This window comes from Delphinapterus leucas, chromosome 6, assembly GCF_059928025.1.
Source record: "Delphinapterus leucas isolate spDelLeu-1000000601 "Yukka" chromosome 6, BTC_Dleu_Yukka2, whole genome shotgun sequence".
Taxonomy (NCBI): Eukaryota; Metazoa; Chordata; class Mammalia; order Artiodactyla; family Monodontidae; genus Delphinapterus; species Delphinapterus leucas.
Genome location: NC_143134.1, coordinates 90,294,441 through 90,319,764, shown reverse-complemented (window position 1 = coordinate 90,319,764; position 25,324 = coordinate 90,294,441). Strand labels below are relative to the sequence as shown.

Here is a 25,324-nt window from a genome sequence, read left to right as displayed (position 1 = left end):
CTCTCCTGGGACGGTGGGAAGGCTGCTCAGGAACTCAGGGCAACTGCTCCCGGCCTTCGTCAGGCAGCCCACCGCCCCCTCCGTCCTGCGTCATTATTACCATCAGCATATGAACATGTGCCAGTTGCGAACTTCTTAAAGCAAATGAAGAAGTAATCCTGACGGGACATCCCCCTCTGGCTCTGGCCCCTATTGGGAACATAAGCTCCATGAGGGCAGGAACCTGGCTGGGTCACCACTGCTCAGTGCCTGGCACATAGTAGGTGCTCAGTGAATAGCCAGCTGTCCACTCAATGGACAAAGTCCCCAAAGAGGGACTTTGGGAACTTTTTCCCACGTGTCAGCACGTCTTTCCCTTCCATCACCTGCCACTCTCTCACCCACCACAATCTGCTTCCCTTTTCTGCCCGGGTCACCAGGTGACCTGCTCTGACCTCTGTGGCAGCCAGCACAGTAGACGGCTCCCTCCTGCGGAGACAGTCTCTGCTCCTGGTTTCGCTCCTGCCTCCCCCGCCGGATCCTTGCCTCAACCTGACCTGAAGGTTAGACTGTCCGAGGCTCAGTTTCCAGCTACATGCTCTCCCTGGGTAGTCTCAGGATGCTGGTGGTGATTCACCAGTGCGCTTCCCCAGCCCACAGCTCTCCCAGAACTCCCAACTCCTACGTCCAGCTGCCTTCGTGGAATCTTCGCTTGGCTGACGAATGGGCATCTTGAATTTAACACGTTCAAAACTGGACTCCTGATCTTCTCCTGGACACCCCCTCCTCCCCAGCTTCCCCACCTCCACAAACAGCATCACATCTACCTAGTTGTCCAAGCCACAACCCTGGAGTCATCTTGATTCCTTTGTTTGCATTATACCAACATCTAGTACATTACTAAGTTCTTCCAGTTTTCCATCCAGAACACAGCCCGAATCCATCCATCTTCTTATCTCAGGTCCTCCCATCTGGACCACTGCAGAAGCCTCCTCTCTCGTCTCCTGCTTCATTTCCCCTCTGGCCGCTCTTCAGGGAAGCCTGGCTAACCTTTTGTAAGATCATCCAGAGCAAGTATCTCTTAAGCATCTCTGTTTAAAACTCTCATTGCCCTCCCTATGCTTAGAATAAAACCAGACTTCTTCCCTTGGCCCACAAGGCCTCAGTGAACTGGACCCTGCCTTCCTCTCCACCCTCATCCTGTACCACTCACCACACTCACAGTGCTGGACCATTCTTGCTGCCTTTCTGCTCCGTGGACACCCCAAGCTCATTCCTAATTCTGGACCTTTGCATTTGCTGGTTCCTCTGCAGAGAACGTGTTTTCTTTGGCTCTTTACGTGATCGACTCCTTCTCACAGTGCAGATTCTCAGGTCAAATGCCATCTCTTTGGGGTCCTCCCCTGTCCATTCATTCCATAGTAAGCACCTCCCCTGCCCCAGTCACTGCCTTCTCACAAACCCAATATTCCTACATAGCACTTGTCACTATCTGACATTGTTTCCTGAATCTATTTGTTGATTCTCTATCTCCCTGCATCGGTCCTGTGAGATCAAGGGTGTAGTAAGTGGTGAGTAAATATTGGATGAGCTCATGGATATTGGTTGGACTGGATGGCTATGGTTGAGTCTTCTTAATCCCTATGGTTCTGGCCTGAGTGGCCAGCTCTGCAAAGTCCAGCACATCCCCAAGATGGCCTGCTGCCTGGAATCTCTTTTCAGTCCAGACAAAGCCTCCTCGGGCGCAGGGGTTGGTCCCCAGCTGTGCCCCCCAACCCCAAGGACCACCCAGGGCCATCCTGGCTGCCCTCTCCCCATCCTCCAGTCTAGTGTCCTTTGCTCCATCTCTCCCAAACTCCTGGTTCTCCTTTGATCCTCGACCCTGAGTCCCCTGCCTTTCTCTCTGTGTGAAGTGACTGGAGCAGCGGGGGAAGGAACCAGCAGCTTATCCTGCTTACCCACCAGGGATTACCCTTAATGAGGATCCAGAGCCCCCGGAGGCCTGTCTGCCACCACCTCCCTTAGTGCTGCGTGTCCTGTGTTCAGGGGGCAGATGCGGACAGCACTTCCCTGGAGACCACTTCTAGGCCTTCCCTGAGGACGGCTCTGCTTCAAATATCTGAAACTTGTTTTCCGAATAAAACAGCGTTTTGTCAGCTCACTGGGGCTGTGTTATACAGGTGAAATTTCTCTTGTCTAACCTCTTCTCTCAAACACAGTCATGTATCCTTTCTTAAGCATATCCTGAGCCTTCACGTCTCTGGGAGGGTGAGCGGTCACCTCCTGGCCATCAGTGACCCGGTCCCATGCTCATACTCACGCTCCAGTCCTTGCTTTCCTAGAGCTGGTTGGGTTTTTTTTAGGTTATAATTATGTCATCCTCACTGCTGCTAACTGTTCAGAGCACTGCCTTTTATAACCGGCAGAAAATGCAGAGAAAGGCAGTGCGACGCTCTTCTCCAAGCAGAATGTCTGTACCAGAACTTTCACGGCTACTGTTCACAGGGCACTGCTGGGCAGGTCCAGGAGGCAGCCTCCCCCATACACCTGGGAGCTTAAAATGTAGTCTGCGTGGGGAGCAGCAGCCTGAAATAGTGATAGTTGGGGAAGTGACCCTTGGCCATCAACAAGTTCAGTCTCCTTCAGCTGATGCTCGTAGCTGCTGTTTGTGGAAACTCACCCCATTGCAGGCTGTGCACCGGCCCTTTAATGCATCGTCCCATTTGATCCTCACAACCCCAAAACAGGGGTGGAGTGATCCTAACTTGGTAGGGAACCCCGAGGTGTACCCAGGTTCAGCCACTTGCCCCAGACTGCCCGGCTGGCCAGTGGCAGAGCTGCATCTATGACTCAGCGACCAAAGGGTGATCCATCCTTGACCATCCAGCACCCCTGGTTCTCTTCCTGACCCCATCTCTGGCCACCTTCCCACTGATCCAGCCCCTCAGAGACTGTCACGTAAACAGAGACCCGTTCTGAGTATACCCGCTGGTCAGCATCTTAGGATCCTCACTCTGCCACTGAAATTGTACCTTCAGCTCTTTCAGTCTTGAAAATCAATGTTCCCCTTTTGTTCTGCAGTCAAGCATCTGTCACTGCACCCCTCCCTTCTGATTCTGCCACTCACCACATGCTGTCCAGAAGCAGTGACACTGGGATTTCCACGTGCCCAGTCGATGCCAGATGCACTTGACAGGAGCACTGGTGTGACCCTCCCCCCACCCCAAATGCCTGCTCTCCTGAGTGATGAGCACCGCCCACTAGTCCCACAGATGTCACAGAGCCCGCACGTGTCCCTCCTGTCAGCGCCCTCTGACGGCTTCTGTGTCACTCAGATGGAGAAAGCCAGAGTCCCCGCATTGCCTTGCGCGCAAGGCCCCCGAGCCGGCCCTGCTGCGTGGCCTCTTTGGCCTCAGCACCCACCCCACTGCCTTGCCTCGCTCCAGCCACGCTGGCCTCCTTGCTGTTTCCAAAACATGCCAGGCACTCCCGCCTTTGCTGCCCTTCCTTCTGCCAGATACGCTCCTTTCCAGCTGCTGTCCTTCGTGGCTTCCTCCCTCACCTCCTTCAGGTTCACGCTGAAATGTCACTCTCTGCAGAAGGCTTCCCTGGCAGTTGCTTAAAATAGCGGTCCCTCCCGCCAGCTCCAAGCCAGGCAACCCTGCTTCGTTTCCTCCATAGCCTCCACACTAGACCGGAAGCTTCATGGCGAGGAGATCGCGGGTCTGCTCACTGTTCTCTCCCCAGGACCTGCGTGCAGCAGGCATTCGGTCGATGTCTAGTGAAATGACTGAACGCACGGATACACACATGTGCACAGATGCACACACACACACAAACGCACATGCACTGCCTCGTGACAAGGAGGCCCGGGACGCCGACAGCTGCCCTCGGATAGGCTGAGCCTCGTCGGGGAGGAGCGGATTTCAGGGTGTCAGCTATGGGGGTCCGTCCCTGCTGGGTTCTGACCCCGTCTCTTCTCCGCAGATGGTATCACGGAGCCATCAGCAGAGGAGATGCGGAGAACCTGCTGCGACTCTGCAAGGAGTGCAGCTACCTTGTCCGGAACAGCCAGACCAGCAGGCACGACTACTCCCTCTCCCTGAAGTGAGTACACCTTGGCCACCTCCTGGGCCCTCAGCAGCCTCCAGCGATGCGTGGCCTGGCCCCAGTGTCTGGGGCAGAAAGACCCGCCAGTGTCCCCCAAGGGAACTTGCCAGCGTGAGTTATTTCAAGCCTCGCTTTTCCAATTTGATCTTATTCTGGGATACAGAGGAGTTTTTATGTCCTCTGTTTCTGCCCCCCACAAAGAGGGGGGGCATTTTCCTAGAATTTATATTAAATATCCAAGAGTAGCTTTCACACGTACGGTGAGCCAGGGACTATAGAAGTGCGTAGCATGCCTCATCCCTCTCTCAACCCTCACACAGCACTTTGATGAGAAACATCTTGTCCCCATTTTGCAGATTAGGAAACTAAGGCTCAGAGAGGGGCCATGGCTGGCCCAAGGGGCAGGGCCAGTACTCAAGGCCTGGTGTTTGACTCCCCACTGTTCCTGCTGCCGCCGTGAGAACCACCCTTTCCTTACGTTCTAGGTTGCTGTTTGGGAAATTTTCACTTTTAGGTGTCACACAAAGGTTGTGAGGAACACTGGGAAGAGCCAGGAAGAACCTTGCTGGCATTATCACCTGTCAGGTCTTTCTGGATACGAGGCCATTGCTTTCAGGATAGGTGGCCCTGCCATAAGAAAAGGGTTTTTTGATTGAGGGCTTCATCATTTAGTGCCGTTACTGACTGGATGGAACCCAGCGGATTGTCTGAAACCCATTTTACAGACAGGAAAACTGAGGCCTGGAGAGAGGACGGATTTAAAGAATTAGTGACAGAACTGGGGTATAAACCCAGGCCCTTCAGCCAGCACAGACCATCAGGAGTGGTGCAGCCCTCTGCCTGCTTCCTTTCTGCTCTACTCACCATTGTTCAAGGCCATGTGATAGAGAGAGGGCCTGCTGGGATGCAGCTGTCAGGAGAGCCCCGTGCAGGCCGGGTGGTGTAGTCAGTAGGGTCAGTGCAGCCAAGGAGAGAGAGATTGGCCTGTGTTCTCTGCTCAGGACTGACCCCACCTGAGAGGGACAGTGAAAAATTGCAGAGCAGAGCCTGGGCAGGAAGCAGCGGCACTGGAAGTCCGCCTGGAGAAGGGAGGGTGTGTGGAGACTTGGGGGAACCACAGATCTCTCAAGGACATCAGGGCAGAAGTGGTAGATGGGAGAGTTATGGGCAGGCAGATTCCAGGTCAGTGAGAGGCGCAGTTCCCTAACAGAGCCAATCAGGAATCAGAACGATCCAAAGCTGCCTCAGGAAATAGCGAGTATCTCATCACTGGGGGTGTGCAACCAGGAGCTGGACAACCGCCTTGCCAGGGAGGACATGGAGGGGATTTCTAAGCAGCTGGGAGGGCACCCAGGACAAACGGCACATGCATGCTTCATCGTCCACCATCAGGCCTGACAGCTTAAAGAATCAGGCCAGTTATTGCAGCCCAGGAAAATTCAATACACTAAACCGTGGCTGGGCTGGAGGCGGCCAAAGCCAGAGGGCCACGGTGGGGTCAGGTGCACACCGCTGGCTGTGCTGCCTGGGACCAGGGGGTCTTCAACTCCCCACTGCTCCATGCAGCCCCCTCCCTCCCTTACTGTTCGAGGTAACCTAGCAACCCGGGTGCCCATGAATGATGCTTCCAGATCTTCACCTTCCCACCTCAAGGTGAATTGTGCCTTTCTGGACTGCAAGAGGTAAAAGAAGCAAGTGACATCAGAGATGGGACTCCTGTGTCACCACCTCTCCCTGGTGACCCAGACAGCCTGCCCACGCCCTGGGCTTCCTCACTGTCATCACGCTGTGGCAATCTCTGAGTTCCTCAGTGGATCTCATTCTTCCTGGAATTCTGTCGTCTGGGACCAGGCCAGAGGCGTCTTCCCGAGAGGGCTGATTGAATGCACAGAGAAAAGGGTGGGGCTCCCCGTGCCAGGCCCAGTCGTTCATCATGAGGGCCAGGGCCCCATCGCACTTCTGTTCATTCACTGGGCGCGTGCTGGGCCCCTGCACTGGGCAGGCCTGGCTGGACGTTGGGGCCCCTGGTGACCCCACCACAGCCCTGCCTGCAAGGAAGAAACAGCCTCCCAAGTTCCCAGGATGTTTTGGGGCTGAGGCGCCAGCATGGGAGCACACAAGGAATCTCGAGCCAGTGGCAGGAGTACTCATGCCAGCGGTGCCTGCCTGGTCCATTCCTCAGTGCCCTGAGCCCACGCCCTCCATTATACAAACAGGCCTAAATGCCAGCTCACCGATGGGTCTTTAGAAGAGTGTTTCTGTCAAAGTCCTAAGAGCATAATTCCCTTTTCGTTCCTGGTTTGCTCCCTTCCCTAGACCTTAGGACCACTCTCGGGATGGAGAGCGCCTTGATTCTCTTCTGCTCTGTAACAGGCTTATAGTCCAGGGGCCGGGCTTCCCCACTTGCTGGCCTTGTGGCCTTGACAGCCACATCACCTTTCTGAGCCTCAGTGTCCTCATCTGTGCATGAGAGGTGACGCAGCTCTTCTTACATCAATGCTTTTCAGTGCCTCTGGCTCTCCGGAGTTCCCCTGCCCGTGGGCTCAGCCACCCATTGTCCTTGGAGTGCTGTGGCAGGATCCCCTGCACCTCCCAGGCGAGGGGAGGAGGTGGAGGAGACTGAGGGCGCAGCCCAGGGGCCTGCGCTGGGATCCCAGATCAGAGCACTCTGCCGTCAGGCCCAGGTTTGTCTTCCTGGACCCGTCCTGTCAGTTCTCATTATCAGGAAGTGCAATTTGGATGACTGATCTCTGCCCATGGGTGCTGGAGGTGGAGGGTTTAGTTTTGCATGCTTGTCAGGAGCCATTAGCTCCCAAACGCCAGAGGGGTGGTCTTACCTGGTCAGCTTTCTCTTGAAGAAGGCCAGAAGTGGGGAGGAGGGCTAGGCCATCCGTGGCTGGCCAGAGCAGCCCGCCATGTGGAGGTGGGCTTGTTTTCCAGAGCAGCCTCAGTTCCCAGTGACCAGTCAGGCTGCCGGCCAGGGAGTGACACCTAGCATTCATCACCTCAACCACAAATGGAACTGCCCTGGTACTGAATGTCCTCGCTGCTTGGGGCAAGTGCTAGCTTTGCCAGCCACCATGGAGGGCCCGGGACTCTCACATCCCGAAGCCTCCCTGGTGGGGGTAGGGTGGGGAGTGGCATTATCAGGAGTGAGGTGCAAATTTACATTGGAATTCCAGCTATGTTATCATGTGAGCCTTGGGTCATGCTATGAGGGTATTCCAGGGTGGAGGAAAGTGTTTGGGGGAGTCTGGCCCCAGAGGACAGGGCCCTCCACCCCTCCCGTCCTTCCCTCAGCACATATTTATCAGAGCCCTTGGTACCAGGCACTAGGCTGAGCAGCAGAGGGAGCAGAGGAGAGGACAGCCCGGCCCAGGCTGCAGAGCTCCCAGTCTGGGCCTTGTTGCTTGCATGTCTGCACAGAGGCCCTTGCGGGCCGGAGCTGGCGCTGGAGTGAGAGGGTCTGGAGAAGCTGCTGCGCAGACGTACACTTAAGCCTTAAAGAAAGGGTAGGCATTCCCCAGGCAGGGACAGTTGGTGGGCATCTCAGGTGGAGGGGACAGGCTAGGCAAAGCCCTGGAGATACAGAAGAGCCTGGGCAGGACTCGCGCCCTGCAGAGGACCTGAGACTCAGTTCTTAGTGACGGGGCCACTCTCAGGCACCCGCCTGTATGCTTAAACCCCACTTCCACCCTGCAAATCCACAGCACTTCATGATTTAGAAAGCCTGCGCGTTCGCCTCGGGACAGCCCCACGGGGTGGCCAGGGCAGAGATCACCATCCTCGTTCTCACCTTAGGGTGGAGGAAGCTGACCGACCAGCTGAGACTGGAGTGGAGGCAGAGGACTCCCAGCCCAGTGTCTCCCCACCCGCTCCCAAGCACTCCTTACACCGGCCAGAAGGTCATCGGTGTCGAACCTGAAGCGACCGTAGAGGCGGCCTGCCTGGTCCAGTCCCTTTGCTTCATGGCTGGGGAGACTGAGACCCAGAGGGGATTTGTGACTGACCAGCTCCCCAGCTGGTAGTTGACCACACTGACAAGAGTGATGGCGACTGCTTCCCACTGTGGGGACCAGGCAGATCCCCGGACCAGCCTAAGCTGCCACCCACCTGCCCCTTCACCAAAACCCCCCCGCACCCGTGGCAATCCAAGATGGCGCCTGCCTCCCTCACCTCCTCGCATCCATCCAAGTCCCCTCCATGGCGGACGCCCCCACCCGTGAAGCAGGCTTGCAGAGGTCCTGCCTCATTGCTTTTGAACACTGCCCTCATCCCCTCCTCCTGCAGAACGCTCCCTCTTCCCCTCTCCAGCCTGACCTGACAGGGCGTCAGACCCTTGGCGCCCTCTCAAGCCATCAGCACGCACGCTGGCCCCAGCACCAGCCATTGACCCCTGCTACACTCACTCTAGCCTCGGGGAAGTGAAAGGTTGAGCGTTTAGAAGCTGGCAAGAAAACATCACCCTCTAACACAGTTTACTGTTTGGAAAGGCAAGCAGTGGGGGAAAGGGATGAAAAATCTCATTAAAAGGGTTCTTTAGGCACTTTGGACTGTGAATGACTCTTTGCAATTTCTAGTTTCATGAGTTTTTGCAAAGGAATATGGACAAGATGAGGGAAACAGGACTCCAAAGACCAGAGGCTTTGCTGCTGAGGGCCGGGAAGGCAGGGAGAACGCCAGGGCCTCCTCGTACACAGGGCAGGCTCTGCCTGTTCTGGGCACCCCCCGGGGATGGGGGCAGACAGAGTGGCCCTCCTGTGGCCTCAGCAGGGATGCCCCTGCTCCTTTGACAAGGGCCCAGCCCTGTTCTCTTTAAGCACTGAGAGCCCCAACTCCAGTGGGGGACATGGCCCCAGGGAGCCCTCACAAAGGGGCCTTCAGCTCTCAAATCCCCAAAGGCAAACTTCACAGCATCCTTGCAAATGTGTAGCCCAGATTCTGACCTCAAGAGACATTTCTGGGGTCTGACCTTTTTCCATCAGGGTACAACTCAGCCCTGATCACTCAGGAGCCTTCCTCAGCCCATAAGCTCTGCCCCTTCAGTGTCTTGTTATTTAATGGGCTCCAGTCTCCAGGAGTTCATAGCCCAAGCGGGGAAGAAGTGGTATTTACACGGGGAACTCAGATACTCATAGAACGTGTTTAAGGCTCCCCAAGGCAGAAAATGCTCAGGGTTGTGAAAGAGGGAAGGAACCAGAAGAGGGGGTGTTTGAAGGCTGGGCAGATCTTAGACCTGTGCACAGGGTATAGAGGGCAGCCAGGCAGAGGGAATGGTACAGAGGCAGGAAGTGCAGAGCTTGTGTAAGAACAACAGATGACATCGATGGGAGCCAAGGAGAGGGGTGGCCCTAGTCATCAGGCTGAGGAACTGGGGACTCTAACCTGTAGGGCAGGGAGCGTTCCTGAAGGTTTTGAGCAACGTCGCAGTCATGTCCCCAGAGCTGTATTCTAGAACCATTCATGAACCAGGGTGTCAAATGGAACACTTCTCTGCCTCCCTCTCCCCGACATGTCCACAGACATGCCACCCGAGCTAGCACAGTCCGAGAGGTGGGCAGCACGTGGCCACATGTCCCAAGGGGAGATCCAGGGCAGCCCTTTTAAAGATGTAGAGGGAAGGGGCTTCCCTGGTGGTGCAGTGGTTGAGAGCCCGCCTGCCGATGCACGGGACACGGGTTCGTGCCCTGGTCCAGGAAGATCCCACATGCCGCGGAGCGGCTGGGCCCGTGAGCCATGGCCGCTGAGCCTGTGCGTCCGGGGCCTGTGCTCTGCAACGGGAGAGGCCACAACAGCGAGAGGCCCGCGTACCACAAAAAAAAAAAAAAAAAAAAAAGTAGAGGGAAAAGCATGGGCTCTGCAGCCAGAGATACCTGGGTTCGAACCCTAGCTCCATCTCTTACCTGCTGTGTGGTTCTCGGCCAATGACTTTACCTCCCTGATCATCACCTAGAAAGCCACGTAGGCCACTCTCATGAAGTTGTTGTAATAATTAATGCAGCTCAGCAGGTATATGCCAGTCTCCGCTCCTCCCAGCTTTCCCGGAGCCTTTAGAAATTGCCGTGGAGGCAGCAAGGTAGACAGGGCTGCACCAGGTCAGGCGCCCTCGGGGTGCGTCTGGGCTACATCTGCTTCTGGATGACACGGGCGAGTGTCTTCCCTGTTCCCACAGAAGGAGGGTCTGGCATTTGATTCGTAAATTTGCTTCCAGGTCCAAGCTGTCTTTCTGCTCAGTCCTAAGCGTGGTGGGAAGGAGGGAGCGGGACAAGAAGATGCCTCCTGCTCTGATTGCTAAACGAGGCCCGTCAGGTTCCTGCTTGGAGCTGGGGGTCTGTGCTGACGGCTGGGCAGCCAGTCTTCACCCAAAAGATGCTTCCTGGGAGGGTGGTGAGCGTAGCAGGGCCAGAGGAGCTGATGGGCTGCGTTCCAGGGGCGCTGGGGGCACATTTCTCTTAGAGTTGTTTTTCTTTCTTCTCTCCCCTCATTGATTTATATAGTAGGGGAGAGAGTTTTCAAACAGTAGGCATGTCTGGGTCTAGGCAGGCGGGCCAGTGATTAATCTTAGTTTGTTGCTGCTGACAGCCAGGAGCAAGAAATAATAAAGGTTTGCGGGGCGGGGAGGGGCGGGGGATGAGGAAAGGCTGCTCGCCCTGCGATCATCGGCAGGGAGCACGGACTTCATTTCCTTCTGCCGACTGAGCACCCCTTGTCGGGTTGACATCTGAGGCTCCAGCCTCTCAGCTCCATGGGGGCTGCTCCCATGGCCAAGCCCCCAGGGTGGTCCCCCAGACCACAGTAGAGCCTCCCCGGCCATTGTTGGGTTCCCTGCCCAGCATGACCTCCTGCTCCAGGATGTAGGACTCCATCACCACCACTTGCTCTCCTCTCCAGCCTGCCCTTGAGAGCAGAGCTTCAAGAAAGGCAGGTGTGTGCTGCCCGGGGCACTGCTCTGCTGACCAGGGCCCTGGGTTCCTGGCTGCCTGCTCCCGTGACTCTGCACCTCTCTGAGCTGCCAGCGGGGTGTGAGGGCTGGAGAAGGGGGAGTACAGAAGAGAGGTGGGGGTCAGGCAGACCGGCACCGGGGTAGCTGACTGACTCCAGGCAGACAGTGATGGCAGGAAGGGGTGGAGTGAGGAGGGGTTTTGACATGGGCCTTGGGAAGTGAGGAGGGTTGAGGCGGTTGGGGATGGGCAGGGTAAGGAGCTGCCCATTCTGAGGAAACAGCAGCCCGGAAGGACAGAAGCTGCCTACTTTCCAATCCACAGTTTTCAATATATCCCATCACTAATTCCTCCCCATCTCCCCAGGTTAGAGGCAGCTCTGTGCAGCAGAAGACATGGGCTCTGGATCAGTCTGGATTGGGCTCTTGAACCCCAGCTCTACCACTTACTAGCAGGGTGGCCTTGGACAAAGGGACTTAACATCTCTGAGCCTCAATTTCCTCATCTATAAAATGGTTTTACAGAGGTATTCCTGAAGAGATGATATACGTGAAGTGCTTGGCATGTGCCCAGCAGGCATTAAGTGAGTGGTAGCCCACTGTCTTTGTTACAGACTTTGGAGAGCCATGGGTTATTGAGGAAAGAGCTTGGTGTGGTCCAGAGCCTTGAGAATTGTCTGGATCTGTCCATGCCCGCAGCTACTCCCCTTTATGGTGGTGGGATTTTAGAATTTATGCAGGCTGCAACTTGAGAAAATCCTGCATTGTTATGACTGAGACTCAAATCACAGGGCTAGAGTCAAATCCAGACTGCCCTTGTTCTGGCTGTGTGACCTTGGGTAAGTCACTTAACCTCCCTGATCTCCCAGTTTTTGATCAGTACCTGAAGATGATGACCACTTCAACAGGCATTCCTTTCTGTCCCCCTCACTGTCCTGCTGACCCCTATCTCTCCCTCCACATCTTCAGACATTATGAGTCGATTACAAGAACCAGAACCTGGTCCAGGACAGTAGCTCTCATACATTAAGTACACCTGAGCAGAAATCTTGGGATTTAGGGAACAGAAAGAGACCTTTTACATCACCTGGCCCAATGCCCTGTACAGGTGGAGAAACTGAGACCAGAGAGAGGAAGAAGCTTGTTTGCCTCCCGGCTTCCCATCCAGGCCCTGTTTTCTGGCAGCATTTGCATTGGCCTGAGACAAAGGGCAGGCAGGGGAGAGGGGCCGTCTGCCTCTTTGCTCTCACTACACAGAGGATTTCACATCCTTTCAGGACTGATGGAGGGAAAATGAACTTTCTGCTCAATTAGTGTGCGGACGTGTTTTCTCCTTCTAAAAGGTTTAAAGGAAGTGGTGCAATTAGGAGCTCCTCCAACGCCCCGTGCAGGAGACTAAATGAAAACAGTGAACTTCAGAGACAGGTTTGCAGAAACCCCGTCTGACCGTGGAGGTGTCTGGAAGGCAGATGGGGGTGAAGCGCTGGCTGCTGAGGAGGCTGCAACAGCTCAGCGAAGGACTAGGGCAGTGGGAGTAGAACAGAGGCCGTGTCCTGGTAGACTTGAAGAGGGTGAGAAAGAGCGAGAAGTCAGGGGCCTCATCCAGATTCCTGAACAGCTGGGTGAGTGGTGGTACCACCGGCTGCAACATGGACCTGGGATGGTTTTGAAAAACCCAGGAAACTCATCCTAACTCAGCTGCCCAAAACCAGAGGCAAGGGGTGCCCACACTCACACTGCCAACCCACTGTCCAGAGCACCCACCAGCCTGGCAGTGCCCAGCGTGCCTGCTGATGGGCTGGGTTTTCCCTTCCTGACTTGCTGCGTCTCCCCTCCCAGCCAAGCACACGGCATTGCCCTTTGCTCCCCCGAGAGCTCCCTGGTCCCCTCCAGAGTCAGAGCCACCCTGATTACATTTCCAGCTGGTTTTTAATTATCTCATATCAGCCCCCATAAATCTCTCCATAAGGCTCGCCTGCCGTGGGAGGCGTTCCAACTGTTGCCAGGAAGCCTCCTGTGCCCTGGGACAGCTTCCCTTCTGAGGCACTGGGTGGTCTCTTCAAATGAGAAAAATATTTCTTTCCAATCACATTTCTAACATCTTGTTAATAGGACTTATTTAATAATATTTTTGCAAAAGGCATCTGGGAATGGCTTGATTGAGAGGGCATGTGGGGTGCAGCAAGGACAGGCCATGGTGACAGATACAGACCTTGTATCTGCCATCAGCAGATACAGCAACATGGAGAAAGATGCAGTCAGGGACCAGAGGACCAGGGCCTGAACCCCACTGCTTCCACCAGCCACGAGGGTCACCCAGCAAGTTATTTCACATCTCTGAGCCTCAGCCCCGAGGCTCAGGGAGATAGCGGAAGGGAAAGCTCTTAGTAAACCCTGAGTGTCTGTATGAATGCAGGTGGTGTTATTTACAGAGCCTTGTGCTTTCCCCGGGGGAGTATTGGGGGTCTTACTTTGCTAACAGCTAGGTACCCCCCCCCCCGGGAAATGCGATCAGCCCCCGCCCAGAGGCATTTGGTGGGGCTGGAAGCAACCAGCTTCATTCAGTAAAATCCCAAGGTTTCCTGTTCCCCATACCTTCAGGCCCTTGCAGCCAGAAGGGCCTTGAATCATCCAGGTCAAGACCCTGGCTTTCGGATGAGGGAAACAGGCACAGGAAGGGAAAAGGACCTTCCCAAGGTCCCGCAGCGAGTTGCTGGCAGAGCCCAGATGTCTCGACTCTCATCCCAGGGTTATTACCCTTCTGAGCCCATAACACTATATTTTCTCTCCCATTTTCTCCATAAACATTCTTGGTATTTGCGGCAGATTTATAAAATTGGATGTCAGATTTTATAGCTCTCGTCTTTATTCCCACAGTTCAAACGCTAAAGCTATAAAAATGATATTTTGCTGTGTATGAGTGTGGGTGTGTCACACTCACACGTGAACACACTTCCATTTTGTGCCTCGAATCTGCCCTTTTCTGAACGAAATTGGGTCCTTTGTAGAGATGTGGATGGATCTAGAGACTATCGTACAGAGTGAAGTAAGTCAGAAAGAGCAAAACAAATATCGTATATTAATGCATATATGTGGAACCTAGAAAAATGGTACAGATGAACCGGTTTGCAGGGCAGAAATAGAGACACAGATGTAGAGAACAAACGTAGGGACACCAAGGGGGGAAAGTGGCGGGGGGTGGGGGTGCGGTGGTGGTGGGATGAATTGGGAGATTGGGATTGACACTTATACACTAATATGTATAAAATAGATAACTAATAACCCGCTGTATAAAAAATTAAATTCAAAAAAAACCCTACGTTTTTCTGGGCAGCCCTCCCCCAGTGAGCAGCCGCCATCCTCCTTCCAGCTAAGGGTGCTTTCTGCCACTTTTAATACCTTTTTTTTTAAGGATTGTTTCACCTAGGAGGAATATCAGAAACAATTGGTTTTGGCAAAGCTGGCTTATTAGAAATGTTTTAATTAGAACTTGTTTTCTTTTTCTATTTTCCTTTTGAAAATCTACACGCTGCTCACGGCCCTGGGCGGCTTGAGGATCAGCTTGTCACATTCTCAGCACAGACTTTCAGGGCAGGGGCAACAGTTCAGCAGTGTAGGTGTCACTGCTGCGTTCCTACCAGACACCAGGCCTTTGACTGGATGGGGAGACAGAGGCACATCAGAGTCTAAGCTTGTAGTCCAGGCACGGAGACAAGAATAGGTGACTACTGTGATGGAGGGAGGTGTAGCAGAGAATGAGTAAGGGAGGAAGGAAGTGAGTCTGACTGGGGGCATCTCAGAAGGCTTCCTGGAGGAGGTGGCATGTGAGCAGGGCCTAGGACGATAATAATGTATTGGGAAGTAACAGAAAGGTAGAAGGATGATTAGGTTTGGTATTAGAGGAGAGGTCTCTGCAGTGTCCCCTCTCCCTGTGGTGCTAACTCCCTGTGGTGCCAACTTTTCAATTGTCCCCTCCACATAAGCCCCCCGTGGCCCAGGTGACTAATAATATTGTGGACAGAGATGTACCTTGTAAACTCTGAAGTCCTAGTCAGCTCTCTCTCTGTCTCCCTACAGCTTCTGCATCTCTGGTCCTTTATCTTTTCCACAATTCCTTCCCACCCCCCAACTTGCCAAAGAGTAGCCACATGCCCCTCATTTCCACCTGACACTAAAGGTGTGTACCCCACCCTGGCTGAACACAGCCTCCCAAGGGAATATGCATTTACACGGTGCTGGGCAGGCGCTTTGCAGTCCCTGGTACCTGGTGTTAGAAATTGAAGAGGCTTCTGCAGCGTATCCTCTGAGGCAGGTAGAATTGTGCCAGTAACAATGATTAAAAACTTGGGGGGGCAGTATATGAGTTCTGACACAAGTGATGAAGCCACTGAGGTGGCAAATGCATGAGGTGGTGTGTGCTGGGCACACCCACCTTTCAGATTCACGGTCTCCAAATGGGAGCATAATCCTGTTTTGAGTTCAGATTTTCAGGCTAGAAAAATACTTTCTCCTGTCCTCAATTGTTCCAGTCTTACCCCCTAAAAATCTTCTGTGATGAAACAAGGGTTGACTTTGACTTTTGTGGAAGTTGTGCTTTTAAAAAGCAATCAGTTCCAATAGTAAGTAACTTTTGGGAACTCAATTACTTGCAGCCATGCTGAAAAAAACTGTAATTAACGTGGTCAAACCCTAGCCAAATAATGAAATGAAAGCTTTGTTGTGTATCAAGGCAGAAATCAATTTCATTAGGGAGCAAAGAACCAGAGATTTAATTTTGAGAAAACTCTCCACCCTGTGGACAGAGGTTGTCAAGAAGCTGCCAGAATGAATGCCCAACATGAGAGGATTCGCCCTCCAGAGCCCAGATTACTAAGGGCTGGCAGTGACCTTTCAGAATTACATTTGCAAACCTTCCAAGTGTGGCCACAGCCAGTGGGGCTTTTGCTTCTTAATGTTCTTGGACTGGTGCCCCTTTTGGTTTGGTCAAGAGGTGCATGTTGTCTGCACCCACTGACACTTGCATGCCAATGAGATCCTGTCCCTTGGGATGGGGAGGAGGAAGAAGACAGAGGTGGACTCTGGAGGTCGGAAGACACCAGAAAGGAGTTCAGCGAAGGCTCAGAGTGTCCACATGGTGATGGAGTCGTGTCCAGACAGCAGGGCTAATGGCCAAGTGGGACATACCCACTGGGGACACTGTCCGTTTGCAGGCCAGCATGTGTATGAGAGATTGTGAGCAGCAGGGGGGACCAGGACGAGAGAGGACAGCTGGAGAGGAGCAGCCTCGGGTCTGCGCCTGCTTCTGTATTCCGCTCTCCAGGGGGCCTTCCCAGGGCAGGCAGAGCAGCTGTGACCTGCTGGAATGTGCTAAGTCACATTTCAGCTCAGAACGTAGAAGGACTTTCTCATGGTCAGAGCCATCAAAGGTTGGAAAAAGTTGTACCTGTAAGGAGTAAGCTCCCCAACACGGGATAAGCCACAAAAGCTGAACATTAGATGTGAATATGGACTTTGCATCATCAGATAGAACGGTGGTTTTCAAACTTGAATGTGCATCGGAATCTCTTGAAGAGCATATTAAAAGCTGATTCAGGTTCCAGAGAGGCCCAGGGAGTCGCAGGCTTAGCAAATCCCCAGGGACTTTGATGTAGGCATTTTGGGGCACATTTGTAGAAACTCTATATTTGAGAAACCTGCACTCCTCTTCCAACCCTGAAACTCTGGGATGTCTGTAATGAAGGTCAGTCCTTTTGTTTAATATCTGAATAGTCATTCCTTCTTCATTGCATGGTGTGAGCACCTATGTGCTAAGTTTCAAAGGTTTAGCAGTTTGTGGGACCTCAGTGGTCACCTGGTTCTCTCCCTTTGTTGTATAGGTAGATGGGGAAACTGAGGCCCATGAGGACAGGAGCCAGAGCTGGGACCAGGTCCCTGACACCCAGTTCAGAGCTCTTTTCACTTGCTTTCAGTGACTTTAAGGAATATCATAAAGTCCGCCCCATTTCACAGATGAAGAAACTGAGGCCCAGATCCCCAAGGACTGTTGGGAGCTTTTCCACTGAAAACCACCATCACCATCATTCACATGATGTGCAAAAGGCCCTTGGCCAGGGTGTCTGGGTGGCTTAGAGTCAACTGTGTGCCTTTGAAATTCCAGGGAGGAAGAACGGACCCTCAGGTTAGAGGCAGGACCACTGAGCAAGTAAGTCTGTTTTAGCTTTCAGTTTTTAAAGGCCCTCCTGGATTTTTCCTTCTTTACTTGTTTGAGTAAAACTGTGAGTTGGATCAGGTGCTTTGTGGGCGAGTCCCCTTCTTTGCTGTGCTAATGAATCAGTTGGTCAGTTAGCAAGGGACGCCCCAGCCAGGAAAGGAGTTGGGTCTGGAGGATAGTGAGGGTAAGCACTGTGCTTTAAGGGCAAGGATGAGAATTGGGGTGTGGGGGGATTGCTGCCTTCTTCCCCCTCCCTGCACGCCCACCTCCACCTTCCACCTTCCACCTTGTCACAGGCATTGCTGCCTACTCTGAGCATACAGAGGCTATGGGTAGTGCCCAAGAATCCCCTACAGCGAATGGCACAGGGGCGGGGTAGGGGGGAAGGGGCACATTCTGGGTTCACTGGAGAATGGGAGCAAACCTCCACCCCTTTCTGGGCCTTAATGTCATCTGTAAAATAAGAGCAGGGAAACACATGGTCTCAAAAGCCTCTGCTTGGTGTCGGGTCTATCTCGGAAATGTTGAATACAGAGCAATACACACAGTACTGCCATAGACCAGTATTTTTTAAGCAGAGAAGCCTCTTTCCTCATCATTCCCATTCTGTTTTCATGTGGACCCTGCTGTGTAACAATGTGCTTTTGAGAGTGTTGGGAAATACCACTCCATGTTTGGAAAAGTCGATCTCAGGGTCGTAAACACCATGCCCATAGTCACCCAGCGACAGAGCTAGGGCCAGAACCCAGGCCTGCCACCCCAGCCAGGCAGGCTGCCCAGCTGGAGGATGTGGTCCGGCTGCCAACGTGGCCATGAATGGCAGACCAGGCAGACGGGGAGACACGCTCGGTGCTCAGCACGGAGCCAGCAAGGCAAACCAGATGGGCAGCAACTTCTACTCAGGCTCCTGCAGTGCAGGTGGGGACAAAGCCATGTCAGAACCTCTATAGCCTTAGCACCTGCCAAACTTGCTCATGCACCATCCAGCTCGCACCTCAGGATGGTTCTTACGGGTGGGCAGTGAAAACTGCATCCCGCAGATGAGGAAACTGAGGCTCAGAGAGAGGCACAGCTCGGAGTGGCAGAAGGGGACTCAGACCCAGGTCTGGGTCCCGCTGGGTCTGCAGGTGGTGGTCCCTTTGCCCTCGTCTTGCTGCCCTCATCCCGGAGTACTCCCCTCATCTCACTCTCCAGCCTCACCTGGCTCAACCCCAGGTTTCCAGCTCCGCTTTTGCTATAAAAGCCCCTGTGCCCCTGGCTGCTGGTGCTTACCCTTATGGCTGCCTTTGCCCAGTCCCTGTTCTGGACCTTCCTTCAGGTACCGTGTGTTCCCCCTGCACCTGCTGGTTGGTGGTGAAATGGGAGTTGGTCCTTGGAGACAGCCTGGAGCCCTTTGCAGCCCTTTGGCAAATTCTGTGTTGTGTCTTAAGCCCTTAAATAAGGAGCCGGATGAGTAACCTTTATCAGGTGTTCATGCTTCCTTCACACAGGCATTCTCACTTCTCCCTCACAACTACTGTGAGGGTGGAATCTGTTACTCCCATTTCACAGATGAAGGATTTGAGGCATGGGTGACCAGTGAGTTGCCACTGTTGAAATTTGGGGCTGGATTATTCTATGTTGTGGGGTTGTCCTATGCAGCATCCCTGACCTCCACCTGTAGATGCCAGCAGCTCCCCTGTCTCCAGACATTGTCAGATTCCTCCAGGAGGGAGGTAAACTCGCCCCAGTTGAGAACCAGTGTTCCAAGAAGAGTATGGGTGGAGAGAGGCTTGTCCTAATAGAAGGAAACCCCCCTCTACCTCACCCCAGGCCTGAATGCATTCTGTTCATCCCGTTGGCACAGATGTTAAGAAGCCTTGCTTTTGCCACTGTGCTGTCTTCAAGCCCGGGGATTCCCTGTACCTGCATGAGAATAGCCGTCCTGCCCTGCCTTAGTCCTCCTGGCCGAGGCTGGCACACCCTCCACACCACTGTGATGTCTCTCATTAGCTTGAAAACTTCAGCACTGGAGGAACCCCCTTTACCTTTTCCAGACGGGGATGCTGAGGCCCAGGGAGAGGGGACCTGCCCAACCAATGACATTAGTGGGATCAGAGTTTGAACCCAGGCATCTGACTTCAGTTCAGCCACCACCATCAACTCCACGTGCTTCAAACACAAAAGGGTCTTTGTGTTCCCGGAAGAGTCCTCTTTCCCCTTCCTAAAGCTCTGAAACATTTCATGTCACCCCTCCCCCTGCCTCCACCTCTCCCCTTACAGTTTTCATGTGCACTTGCTGGAGCCTGAGGACTGCTAGGAACACCGACCAGAGAGACTGCACAAGTCATCCAGCCTGCCCCCATGCATCATTACCCTCCCACTTACACGCCCCCAGTGATGGGAGGCTCACTCCCTCAGCTGTCAGTCTGGATCATTAATATCTTCCTGGTTGACACTTTGTTAGTCTACTCCTGAGAAAATTGCCCCAGATCAGTTCATTTTGACCTATGCTGCCTTGTGTGGCACAAAACAAGTTTATGCCTCTCCATGTTTGCCGTGAGATGCATCTGCCGGCTCTCCTTCTGCCTGGAGATGGCTTTTCATCATGATTTACTGAAGGCCCTCTCCCTGAGCCACCAACTTAGAGCTTGAGAAATGCCCGGGCTTCCTGGGGAGGCTTATCACTGCCAGTGTGCTTATTGAAAGTCTAATTATTTGGTTGTAAATCAAGTTGTTTGGCTCAGCGGTGTTCACATTTAGATGTTTGTTCACCATAACTTGGCGCGTGTGTCTTTGGCTTGTCCCCCTGAAGGCTATTTCGGAAGGCAGTGGGTGGCATGTGACCTCATAAGCCCCTTTCCGCAGCTCCTCAACCCCTAGAACATCTCAGCTGGAAAGGGCCTCCATGCCCCTCACCCCATGCATTGCACAGTTGGAGAACCCCGACACACAGCTAGAAGGACTCACGTCCTGGTCCCCTGGTTCAGAAAGCCCTGGTGTCCTCTCACTGTGACTCAGGCAGGTTGCTTCTCCCTCTGGCCCTTGGTGTTCTCGTGTGTGCAGTGGGTGTCTTGCAGATAATGCCAGCCCTCCCAGCTTCTTTGTGAAGCCACAGGTTGGTCCAGTCCGACGGCAGCGGTGGCAATCACGTTGTACACGTTTGTTCTGCCAGGCTCCCAGGCCCTGTGCTGGTAGTTCACAGCACGTGCAGATGCGAGCCTGACATCCTCAGGAGGTGTCAACCAGGTACCTTTCCCCTGAAGGCCCCCATCACTTGAGATCTGGGTATTTTTTTCCCACAGCGGGCCCAGGGCTCTCCTCAGAACATGCTTCTCTGCAGGCACTCATGAGTGTTTCTGGAGTGGCTTGTTTCACAGATGTGGCGAGGAGTTTCTCTGTAGACACTTACCCAGCAAAATATCCCATCTCCCAGGAGGTCAAAGAGCAGACGTCCTGAATCAGAGCCATCTGCTTGCAGAGGCAGCATTGCCGAGCAGGGGGCGGGGTTATGGCAGGAAGTACCTGTTTTGTAGGCCCCTAGGTGGCCATGGAGGCAGGAGGTATCTTGCCATGGTCACCCTCCAGGCTGGCTCCCTTGGGATGCTCCCTCACCCAAGATCACAGCAGATCAGCATTAGAGCCGGGCCTAGAACACACCTGTGCCCAGTTAATTCGATACAAACGTCCGTGTCCATCTCCACTCTGACTTGGGTGCACACTTCTGGGGTCAGAAGGACCTGATGGGCTGGTCTCATGCCCTCTCCACGCTGATCACAAGACCTGTGCTTCGAGAGCTCTGAGGGTGAATGCTGGTTGCTGTTGTCATGCTCATGGAGAGCAGGCGACACCTCCCTCCCCTGAGAATCATCCTGCAACCAATTGTTGAGGGCTTTCAGATGCCCAATTTCATCCTTCCTCTTCTCTTAACCAATCTGGCCTCAGGAATCTTTGCACAATGTAAGATTCAACTTTTTAATTAAAATAACCCACAAGAAGAGGAAGAGGGCTTCCCTGGTGGCGCGGTGGTTGAGAGTCTGCCTGCCGATGCAGGGGACACGGCTTCGTGCCCCGGTCCGGGAAGATCCCACATGCCGCGGAGCGGCTGGGCTGGTGAGCCATGGCCGCTGAGCCTGCACGTCTGGAGCCTGTGCTCCGCAACAGGAGAGGCCACAACAATGAGAGGCCCACGTACCGCAAAAAAAAAAAAAAAAAGAAGAAGAAGAAGAGGAAGAGGTACAGCTACTTTGAGATCTGCTGGGCCCCAGAGCGGGGAGGGCCTGGGCCCTCAGGAAGATGTGGTTTTAGGAGGGAACTTGTGTCACATTCGTTTTGTTTATCTAGGCCTGGGCAGGGGGCACTGGCTGGCTCTGTACCCTTGAATGATTTCTTGTAGAATCCCAAGGAAAGAAAAAGGTTTGACCCATTCTCCTCTGTGGCTTGCGGCTTCCCTCAAGTGAGACTTCTCTTTCCAATTTGAGAGGCAGGTGCCTTTGTACCCCCTGCAGAGGTGACCCTCTAGGTTCTCCCCATGGCTCTGCCCCTCACTAAGCTGGCTCCTCCTGGGACCAATGCTGACCAGGCAAAGCAGCCACTGTGTCTGGCCTTGAAAGAGGCAGCTTCTACCCAGCTTCTACTCAGGGACCTGGTGGGGTCGCCACCAGCCTGCCCTCTGGAGCTTACAGTCCAGAGAGGAAGATGCTCGGGGCCTCATTTCCTTGGCTCAAAATAGACACTCACTAGATAGCTGCTGGGTGGATGGATGGACAGATGAATGGAGTGCTCAGCTATGCGCCAGGCATGTGCTGAGGGCCCGAAGGGGAATAAGGCTTGACCTGCTGAGAAACGTCCCAGTGAACAGAGTTCCCGACCTCAGGAGCTCACAGAGCTGCAGGGACCTGGACACCTGGATCCGTCTGGTTGGGTGGCTGAGCAGGGGAAGACGAGGCTGCAGTGGTAGTGTCAGGGCCCTGAATGCTTACCACAGGCTTCAAAGTCAGACAGACACAGTGAAATCCTGGTCCCACCGTGTCCCATGGGACAAGGCACACAACCTCCTTCAGCCTTAGTTTCCCCATCAGTAAACAACGGTAGTCACACCAAGCAACTTATCAACCTTGCTGTGGGCTTAAATGAGGTAACGTGTAGCAGTGGCTCAGCTCAGTGCCTGGTGCACAGTGGGGTTCGAGCATTCATTCTGCAGTGGCAGTGGGGAGCCCTGGACGGTTTCGAGCTGAGGGACAGTGTTCTGGGGCATCTCAGTGAAGAGAGCAGCTCCAACCACCTTTCAGTAGAGGTAAACCAGAGATCACCTCTGTGTGTGGTTTCCTGTAACCAGGTCCTACATGCTAGTCCCAAAGGGCAATTTCCTTGCCTTCTCCTGCATAAATATTATATGCAAGTATTTTTAAGTCACTTCATTGTGAAAAGAAGCGATTTAACATAACTATTACCCAAGATTCTTCATGAAATATGCATCAAGCAATTAGGTCTAAAAGCAAGAGGTGAGGCCTCGCACCCTGTTCGGGCCAGCAGCTGCAGGCTGAGTGATGTTTTATTAAAGCCCATGATTATGAGACAAGGTGGGGTCTGTTATTAGGCCCAGCGCGCCAGGCACGTTTGATAATCCTGGTGATGAGGACGTGCTTTTTGTGATGATAATGAGCCATTTGAACGCCCTGACAGCCATAGCATCCCCAGCCTCTACCAGCCTTACAAGACTCATTAGTCAGGTCACCCACTGGAGACACCCCTAATTGTGACTTAGCTCTTGCAAGATGTCCTATCAAAGGAGACGGGGCAGACACAGGAGCTTGGCAGGCGGCGGCCTGTCTGAGCTCCCCGGGGACCCATGCCTTCTCAGAAGCAATGATGGGAGGTGGGCCTGGGACCCGGCCCACCTGGTCCTGGACGTGTGGGCCCCAGGTTCTTGCCATAACCACAGCTTACCTTGCTGTGTGCCTTGAGCCAGAGTGCTGCTCTCTCTGACCTGTTTCCTCCAGGGTACCCCAAGAGGGTGAAACGAGATGGTCCCCAGGTTGCTTCTTGCTCCAAAAGCAGTGTCCAGAGCACCGCAGCATCCCTGGGCATGCTGGTTATCTGATGCACCCTCTCTTCTCCCTGGAAAATTTAATCCTTTCTCTTATTGTGCTGGATGTCGTCTTCTAAGTAGAGTTGGGAGTCTTTTTTTTCTTTTTTTTTAATATAAATTTATTTATTTATTTATTTTGGCTGCATTGGGTCTTCGTTGACGCTTGTGGGCTTTCTCTGGTTGTGGCGAGCGGGGGCTACTCTTCGTTGCGGTGCGTGGGCTTCTCGTTGCGGTGGCTTCTCTTGTTGCAGAGCACGGGCTCTAGGCGCACGGGCTTCAGTAGTTGCGGCACGTGGGCTCAGTAGTCGTGGCGCACGGGCTTAGTTGCTCCGTGGCATGTGGGATCTTCCCGGACCAGGGCTCGAACCCATGTCCCCTGCATTGGCAGGCAGATTCTTAACCACTGCGCCACCAGGGAAGCCCCCGAGTTGGGAGTCTTTAAAGCCATCCCTGGCAGCTGTTTTTAAATCTTCAACTGTTGTTAGGTGGCACCTCGCTCGTGGGGACCTTGTGACCCATCAGGGTATATCACTGCCGCACACCCCGTAGCTATGTGTTGACAAGGCTCTGCCTGACCTTTGCATAAGTCCGGGTTTGATAGATTGTCTCAGAAAGAAATCCTGCTTACCTCGCAGGGCCCACCAACTCCGTGTGATGGTCCCTCCGTGGTTGGGGACTCCGCCGGTCAGGACACACTGTCCCCAATCCCCAGGATGGCCTTTCACTGCTAGCCCCTGTGCTGCTCTGACCCATCATCAGCCCTGCAGGGTGGGTGTCGTGGGGACTGAGGCTTGGAGTCAAGGAGTCACTTGTTCAGGCTCTGATGCCTCTCGCCCAGCACGTGCCTGGCCTCACGTGGAGTGTTGGGGGCTAAGTAGGGCTCTCTCCTGGAGCTGGACAGCACTGAGGTCAGGAGCATGGGCTCTGGGAAAGGCCCACCAGGGAAGGAAGCAGCATCGCCACTGCTGATTGCTGTGTGACCCTGGGTCAGCCACCTCCCATCTGAGTCTCAGTGCTTAGCACATGGCCTGGCTCACAGGAAGTGCCCAGGACACATCGGCCTGAGGGCCATCCGGGCCAGTACCCTGTGACAGCGGCACTGGAGGCCGTGGGCAGCAGTGGAGGGGGTGGGGCGTGAGGCTGCCTCGACCCCTTCCTGCAGGAAGCCCTCACCGTGTGGGCAGCAGATTATGCTCATACACATGGAATCCAGGACCTTAGGCCCAGAAGCACCCTCAGAGGCCATCCAGTTAGTCTCCCCATGGATCCAGTGGGGGCAGGGAATGAGCCCAGTATGGCCCAAGGAGAGCCTCAGGTCCAGAGAACCAGAGGGTGCAGTGCGTGAGCCCAGGGGGAAGGGCCGTTCCTGCCGGGGCTGCAGGGTGAGGGCCAGCTCTCCCTCTGCCGGGAATGGTCAGGCCCTGGACTCAGGGGTCACGGGCCTGAGTTCTCTGCCTTGGGCTCCGAACTTTGTAACTGCCTGCCCCCTCAGTACAGCCCAGCTCAGGGTTATAAACTAGTGTGTACTGAAATACGAGCGTCAGAAGAACAAACAGTGGGCCTGGAGAGTCAGGAGGGACTGGAGGAAGGTACCAGCGGCTGCCTGTGTCTGTTGAGGTGGAGGCGTTAGTGTGGAGTTCCTAATATCTGGTGACCTCGCAAGCCCTCGGCCTGGGAACAGAGGAGCTTCAGCTTCTGTCTCTGGCTCTGTCCTCTGTTACCACCATCCCTGCCCACTTCCCTCACTGAATATTTTAAGAAAAACTGGTGTGAAAATACCCCATTAACCCGTATGAGTTATTTTCTTTAACCTCCTTAGAAATTAAATCAGCTCCCCCTGCAACTTCGTACCTGCAGTGCCATGAGAGCTTTGGCGTTCAGACCAGGACACAACTGGTTGCTGTGATCTAACACATCCTGCGCTTTGCAGCCCCAGCTGTAGACTGTGGTACATAAAGCCCAAAATATCACCCCACACAGAGGGCATGACATGTCCAAGGCCACACACACCCGC

General features: G+C 54.0%; 1 protein-coding gene across 8 annotated transcripts in view; it reads left to right on the top strand.

The window, feature by feature from the left end:
- SHB (SH2 domain containing adaptor protein B) overlaps positions 1-25,324 on the top strand; it is a 134,112-nt gene that overhangs the window by 106,214 nt on the left and 2,574 nt on the right. For 2 of the 8 annotated variants that reach the window (XM_022600264.2, XM_089913424.1), the window contains one exon: positions 3,967-4,086. The exons of 4 other annotated variants lie outside the window; for them this stretch is intronic. In XM_022600264.2, the coding sequence (XP_022455972.1) occupies positions 3,967-4,086 (120 nt within the window). Of the gene's footprint in view, positions 1-3,966; positions 4,087-7,890; positions 25,089-25,324 lie in introns of those variants that run through there. 2 more of the 8 variants (XM_089913426.1, XM_089913425.1) reach the window with 2 other exon arrangements.